General features: G+C 44.0%; 1 protein-coding gene across 2 annotated transcripts; it reads left to right on the top strand.

Annotated features, from left to right (window-relative positions):
- Positions 1-146: 146 nt before the first annotated feature.
- mfap3l (microfibril associated protein 3 like) lies at positions 147-6827 on the top strand. Of its 2 annotated transcripts, none has more exons than XM_044341558.1 (3): positions 147-303; positions 1724-2132; positions 5674-6827. In XM_044341558.1, the coding sequence occupies exons 2-3, from the start codon at positions 1811-1813 to the stop codon at positions 6618-6620; spliced, it is 1269 nt and encodes a 422-aa protein (XP_044197493.1). In that variant the 5' UTR covers positions 147-303; positions 1724-1810; the 3' UTR covers positions 6621-6827. The 2 variants fall into 2 exon arrangements, with proteins under 2 accessions (XP_044197493.1, XP_044197494.1); XM_044341559.1 differs by lacking the exon at positions 147-303 and adding an exon at positions 315-412.
- The last annotated feature ends 705 nt before the right edge of the window (positions 6828-7532 follow it).

Genomic DNA, 7532 nt, shown 5'->3' with positions numbered 1-7532 from the left:
TATACTGGACGATACTCACCATTATAACTATTTTAGAATAGTTTTAATATACCAAATAACCGTTTTAATTGCTATTTACTCGTTTTGTCGTCCTAAATGCACAAACCAAGCAATGGGCGACGCTACCAGTTAGAAGAAAACACTGCCGGGAAACAAGTTGTTGGACACATAGCGGGCGACCAACGGTAGGAGGAGGATGGAGATGGCGGAGAAATAGCTAGCGACAGCGACAACCCACTCAAAAAAACCACCTCTGGTGTTTCCCCACCGAACATCCGACTGTTGACGGCGACAGACCATGATGTGAGTATCAAACGAGGGTTTTATCGCCGCGGAAATTGCTAGATTTTAGTCAACGGTTGGCAGTTAGCGGCCGTTTGTTGGACCACTGCGCCGGGCTCGCGCTGAGGAGGTAACGATCCTGCTTTTCTCGGTGGAAACTCGGCGTTTTATGCATTGTGTGACCGCGAAACCCAACTAGTATCTACGGTATTACTGTCTAATTAACGGTAGCTACACAATAAACCATCAGTCAGTGTGTGGACGTGAAGGAGCTTCCTTCTAGCCGTTTGTAAAGAGTTTGCGGTTGAACAGCTCTGGAAGGGTCCCGTGATATATATATAAAAAACAAACCGCCATCCAGTATATAGCCGGGTCCCACGCCCTTGTTTTGTGATGCCTACCGTCTATTCGGCACATTTTCAGCCAAAGGAAATGATGTTAGAATTCCGAAGTATGACTTATATATCTAGATTGTTGTAATTATTCACATAATTATCAAGGGAAGTACGTTTTTTGCAACGATGTGATCCAGAAAATAGACGGAGCCCACAGATCTCCGTTATGTTGTAGTCAGGCTTTGTTTTCATTTTAATCAAGCCAACGGGTGCCGTCATCGGGTAGCTGGAAGAAAGATACTAACTGTTAAAAACGTTACGATTTTTCTCATTTAACATTAGCGTGAGTTACAGATACCTGACCCTATATTAATGTCATATGATGTGGCTGCTTTTAGCTATAAACACGTATTAGATTTGGCTTGATGATGCTAATGTTTTGTAAGATCAGATAACTGAATGAAACTGATCAGTGTGTTAGTGAAAGGTCGGTTTTCAAGGCTGACTGTCAGCTTTGTGTGGGTGATTTAGCTTCAAATAAAAGATGTTTTCCACGACTGGTAGTCCAGTACAACCCTGCAAAACTCAAAGGAAATGAGCAGAAACTATTATTTACATGTGTTAGCGATATATTGATTATTTTATTTGATCAATGAAGATGATTTAATCTTACAAAAGGACTCAAAGCAAACAATTTCAGGCATTTATGAGGCTGTAACCTCCAGATTTTTGGTATTTTACTTCATATATAACTATAACAATTAATTATTTTATCATAGATTTATTTTTGGGTAGATATATGCTGAAACTACCAATTGATTAGTCTGCAGCATTTTCTCAAATATGAAGATTGGCTACTTTTCTGTTTTATATCATTGCAAATTAAATATCAATTTGATTAAAAAAATACATATGAAGATGGCACCCTTGGCTTGTGCAAATTATGAGGCACGTGTTTCACTGTTCACAATTCATTGCTAAAGGGCTAGTTATTAAAAAATCCTTATCAGTTGGGTCCAGCTGCTGTGCATCAAGTCCTGAATGTTGTGTTCTGTTCTGCACACTGTCTCTGGTTTAAGACATGCCAATCACTTTCTTGTTTTCAGTGAGATGTTTCAAGCCACAGAGCTGAATACCAAATTGCCTTCCTCTATCAAGAGATAGCCAGTCTGCAGGATGGAGACCCAGGAGGAATGATAGAGTTTCCTCCCCCTCGGGTGACGCACCGACAGTCAGAGAAAATGCACTGGGCCGGCGGATACGTTTTTCTGGTCCTGGTGTCCCTTATCGCCTCTCGCACCGCCTGGGCCTTATCAGCGGACACGGATAGAAACCGCACGGAGAATGGCACTGTGACAGACGGCGGATTTGTCCCAGTTGCATTCACAAAAGTGAACCAGATAATTGCCCGGGAGGGGAGCTGCGCACTGATTGACTGCAATGTCACTGGAGACCCGCTCCCCAGTTTTAAATGGTTCAACTCCCATGGAAACCGTCTGGACACCGAGACGAGTGGTAAGACAGACAATACTGTTACTTGAAACCTGGTTTCCTGTTCTTTTTCTTTTTTTTTCCCCCACCAGCACTGCCAGTCACTTAATTATAATTTCATTGGCAGCAAATGCAGTGTCAGGTTTGTTATTTACTATGAATAAGAATTAACATTCACCCAGCAGTCCATGTCAGGCTTCTGGACATTAACACCTAAACATTTAAGTTCCGGTCTTAACCACAGGAAGTTAGTCAGTATACTGACATTCACACGACAGGATCTTCACCAGGAAATTGTCTAGCAGAAGTGGTAAACCACCTAGATGTTTCATTTAGGTAATAACATGCAAAACAATAGTCACACATTTAAATACGTGGCATTTACTGAGTTTCCCTTTAACTGGGAGGCAATTTTAAGACTTGAGGGCAGTATGATATTATGTTATGGCCAGTTACCCATCACCACAGTGAATGAGTGACTAGTAGTGACTCGGTGCTGGTGGTTTGTGTTGCAGAAACTGAACCTGGAACCCTCTAATACTGGGGCAGGTTTTGAAAAATCTGTAAACTACCTAATGTTAAGGAAAAGTCAGATTCTCTGAGGTATACAAAAGATTTCATTCAGCTTTTTTTTTCCACAGGCTCCAAATAAAACTGACATACCTGTTTATATATACAGCATAGAGGAAATGAGAAGAACACGGTCGAGTTAGGACGTTTGTCAGGAAAAAGCAGGAGTCCTCTCGCTTTCTTTTTGAGTCTCTTGAAGACTGAACTCAACGTTATGAATGCTGTTACGAGAGCTCGTAAATTCATGTTAAATTAGGCCCTGAAATCCCATCTGCTGTGCCACCGGAGAGAGATTTAATCTGGACATGTCATGTTTGATAGCGGTAAGGTTACAGTGATCTGCATTAGCACAAGTAAATAGAGATTAGATGTTGAATAAATAGTTGACTGCAAAAAAAAAAAAGAGTAGAAACCGTACCTCAGAAAATAAAAGCAACAACAAGCAAAAAGGGGAAGTGAAGACAAGACAAGACAGGAACTGAAGACCTGGTCTGGTCCTGGTACCGCAGGCTGATAATGCTGCCGACATTTTCTTTGAAGCCCTAATCAAAGTGAAACATGAGGACTAGATGTCCTTGCGTTCCTGGGGGAAATTCGTCTCAATTATTGCACATTTTGTCTGGCAGCAGTGATTATTTCCTTGCTACGATGGCAGGCGTTTGCCAATTAGATTCAGGAAGTCATTTAGAAAGTCATTCTCGCTAATGGATTTTCATTCAAGCCAGCTCGGGCTTCTTTATCTGTGGTGTTTTGAATATTAGCGATTCATCTCATGAGGAATGCGGAGTCGTCGGTTGTTTTGGAGCTTCTCCTGAGCCGACCTGTTGAAACCTGCCGTCAGAGAAGAGAGGCGGCATTGTTGTTATGACCCACAAACCTACAACAGCGTCAGAGAGCTTTTCCCCCCTGGGTTACACAGATATAATCAGTGAGCGGTTAGACTTTCACCACAGCAGTAATAAACATTGCAAAGTTACTGACCTATCCTCTCTAATTTCTTCTGCACATCTGTTATTTTTTTCTACAAACTTGCGCCAACACACACACACACACACACACACACACTCTTCCTCTTCTTCAGTCTACTTGTAGCACTGGGCAGCACATCAACGGTATGATCCGGCAGTGGAGGTAAAATTAGAAATCTTGCTCTCACATGAAAAGGCGGATGGGTGGGACGCTGTTGTCGGCCAGGCTACATTTCCTGACTGCCCATTCATCCTCTCTAGAGGATCATGCGAGAGGAAAAAAATATGTTTTCGAGGTCTCGTCCTGACTTCAGGCCACAGATTCAGACGCCCTCTGTGATATCTGTCCGTCCTTCCTCCCACGCAGATAAAGAGAGCGAGTAGTTGAGGAGGATGCGGAGCAGCGGTCGTAGCTGAATTCATTAAAACTTTTTCTCGTTAGTCGTCCTTGAAAGGCCGGGTTCAGGAGAAAGCACGGGCCTCGCTGTCTGAGGTTTCTGTCGACTGTGATGTGTGTGTGTGCATTAACCTGAGTCACCTGAACGCCGTTTGTGGAAAAACACGTCGCTGTTGTGGTTTTTCAGATGTTTTGAATACGCTGAGCTTGATAAATTAAATTACATCCACCTACGCTGTGTCGGCAGAAGCATCAGGAGCGATAAAGCTCTGCAGATAAAATTCAAACTATCTGTATGACTCATTACTGTTATGACAGTTTGATCAGTTTGAATGATATCAATAACTGCCAATAATGATCCACACCACATGAAAATTGCGCGTTTTATCACGTCTAGTGTGTCATAAAGCAAGACAACCGACGCAGCACAAAATCCCAACCAACAACCAACTTGTTATAAATAGTTTTTGTCTTAAATAACGTACATACATTCATCGCTGGGTGTGAGTTGTAAAAGACGGCAAGCTGTGATTGGTCAGGGTCCAACATGCATGACAGGGTGATGGTCTCAAAAGACTGATCCCAGCGTTATCCACCAGAGATATATTCATTTGTACTTTTTGGGTGAAATGATGTTTTTCTGCTTGTTGAACTCGTTTCACTCCAACATGTAAATAGATTGTTCCTGTTTTTGATTAGTGTTCTGACTCAAAGCTCAGCACGCAGAGCTGTGTGTTTACAGATGAGATGCAGCTACAACACCTGTTAAAATATTGAAAGCAAAGACAGGAAAAATAAGGTCACCGCTGCTCTCCGGTCTGAACTCACAAACCCAGATTAAATTCATGTCTGAACCATCTGTCATCCCGATGTAGCAGATATCCATCAGACACGCTCATACTGAACATACGGTAGCGCACGGAGACTACTGTGGACTTTCTGTATCTGTATATTCATTAATGGTTGCTCGGCTTAAAGGGGCTTTTATTGATATAAGAACAAATAAGATGAAACTTTATTGATCCCACAAAGGGAAATTTAGGTGTTACAGCAGGACGCACAAAAGCAGCAAACAAGTAGCAGCCAAAAAGTGCAAAACCGGAGATGTAGCTGCTCCAAAGATATATAAACACACCAAAACACTGTGTTCTCCTGAGATGTCAGACTCCATAAAAAGCAGAAGTTGGAAAAATGCAGAAGTGCAACATAAGCAGAGTTGAGTAAGCAAGTTCCTGCAGCAGAAATCAGCTGCAGTAAGACTGCAGATCAGAGTTTACTGTGATGCATTAATTTGATTTTTAGTTTGAACTTTGACCTCAGAGTGAATCACTTAGAAGGCAAAATGCATATTTGATGGTTTGTTTAGAGTCAGTGAATAATCAGTGTTTACCGCACAACTAATGTATAAGTTTCAGGTTTCAGTGGACAGGTTTTGAGAAGTTGGCAAACAGTAAGTAGCTGTAATAATGATACTTTACTCACTAAAGTAAATGTCGAGGTCTCAGAATGTGGTGATTGTGCTAAAAATACATCTGGCGAGACAAGAAACGAGCGGTCAGCTGATCAGGCAGGTTGTAAACAGGCTAGCCAAACATCTCTGTATCCTTGACGTCTCTGCGTCTCTCTGTAGGTGGGAAGTGGTGGCTGCTGGACAACGGTGTCCTCAACATCACCAGCATCGAGTTCGCAGACCGAGGAAAGTATACATGCATGGCGTCCAACGTGCACGGCAGCTCCAACTGCACGGTGACTCTGCGTGTGGTCTTCACCAACGGTGACATGGGCGTGTACTACATGGTGGTGTGCCTGGTCACCTTCACCATCATCATGGCCCTGAACGTCACGCGCCTCTGCATGATGAGCAGTCACCTGAAGAAGACGGAGAAAGCCATCAACGAATTCTTCCGCACGGAGGGCGCCGAGAAGCTACAGAAGGCCTTCGAGATCGCCAAGCGGATCCCCATCATCACCTCGGCCAAGACGCTGGAGCTGGCGAAGGTCACGCAGTTCAAGACCATGGAGTTTGCGCGGTACATCGAGGAGCTGGCTCGCAGCATCCCGCTGCCGCCGCTCATCATGAACTGCCGCACCTTCATGGAGGAGATCTTGGAGGTGGTCGGAGTGGAGGAGATGAGGCACACCTTCCTCAGGCAAGCGCCGGAGGGACGCGGCGAGGTCACGGGAAGGATGGCCTCCATCGGGGGGAGGGACGTCTTCACCATCCTGCAGGAGAGGGAGCGAGAGAGGGAGCGCAGCGAATCCCCCGCCGCCGATTCAGACAACTCCTCCGTTCACGAGCAGCCGCAGCAAATCGCCATCCAGGTGTCGGTCCACCCGCCGCTCGCCGCCGGAGGTTACTGCAGCATAGAAGCACCGCCGCAGCCCGAGACCACGCCCTCCTCTCCTCCCCCCTCATCCTCCTCCTCTCCTCTGCCGCTGCCTCCCGCTCACCAGGAGGAGCAGCCCGAGGCGGAGGCGGAGGCGGAGGCTGAGCAGAGCGCCGAACAGGCTGCACCAGAGCCGGCGCCGGCAAATAACACCCCTCCCTGCCAGGTGATTTATGAGAGCCATGTGTGACGACACCAACCAACCAAGGAGGAATGATGAGTTATCCTGCTATGCATTTCCACTTGAAGACAAAAAAAAAAAAAAAGGTCAAAAACAAGTTTTAGTTTCTCATTTTGGACGAAACAATCACATTTTTATTTATCTTTTCTGAACAGAACAATCTTTAAACCTTCGTAGGCTGTAATACGGAGAATAAATCAGAAGGTTTGTAGACAAGTTGAGTGTTTTTTTCTCACTATGGATTTTCATGCTTGAATGTAAACGGGAGGGGTAATCAATATTATACTAATGTAATAAGCAAAGAATTGTAAAGGGACGTTTCCTGTGTTGAGATTTTCATAGTTGAAACTATTATTTAAATGATTAGGGTACTTCAGTCTCTGGGGGGGGGGGGGGGGGGGGGGGGGGGATTTCTCAGTTTTTAGTTTCTTACAGTGCTAGGGTTTTTATGACTAACTCCAGAAATCTGCCTCAAGCTGGTCTTCATGCCGTTTTTCCAAACCATGAGAGCTGAGCTTCCTTAATTTGCTCAAGAATTCACATCCAGTTACTGTCACAGCCGACCCGCTGTTATTGTACAACGTTCTGCTCACCTAGAAAATGATTTGCTCTTTGGTCACAATTTCATGATTGTACGGCCGACTGTATTTCTACATAAAAAAAACAACAACAACAAAAAAAAAAAAACACAAATAAGTAAGCCAGGTAAACCTCCGTGTTTGTCAGTGTATTTCCTGATCGGGTCTCACACACTTCTGGGTAGAGTTTTTATCGATTTCCTTGTGAAATATTTTTAAGAGTAGTATTATATTATTACCCATAGTGGTGTGATTTTATTTCTAGTTTAAGCACTTTTCAAAAAGAAATGTTTGTCTTCTTTCTCCTCAGGAAAGAGGATTGGCTTCTTTTCCTCTTGTCATG

Source organism: Thunnus albacares, chromosome 22 (genome assembly GCF_914725855.1).
Source record: "Thunnus albacares chromosome 22, fThuAlb1.1, whole genome shotgun sequence".
Classification (NCBI taxonomy): domain Eukaryota; kingdom Metazoa; phylum Chordata; class Actinopteri; order Scombriformes; family Scombridae; genus Thunnus; species Thunnus albacares.
This window is presented reverse-complemented; position numbering and strand designations above follow the sequence as displayed.

What these genes read in the sequence shown, in the direction of transcription:
- mfap3l (XM_044341558.1), top strand. Translation starts at nt 1,811, where the DNA reads ATGATAGAGTTTCCTCCCCCTCGGGTGACGCACCGACAGTCAGAGAAA. An exon ending in TCTGGACACCGAGACGAGTG is followed by an intron (nt 2,133 to 5,673) that starts GTAAGACAGACA and finishes GTCTCTCTGTAG; the next exon opens with GTGGGAAGTGGTGGCTGCTG.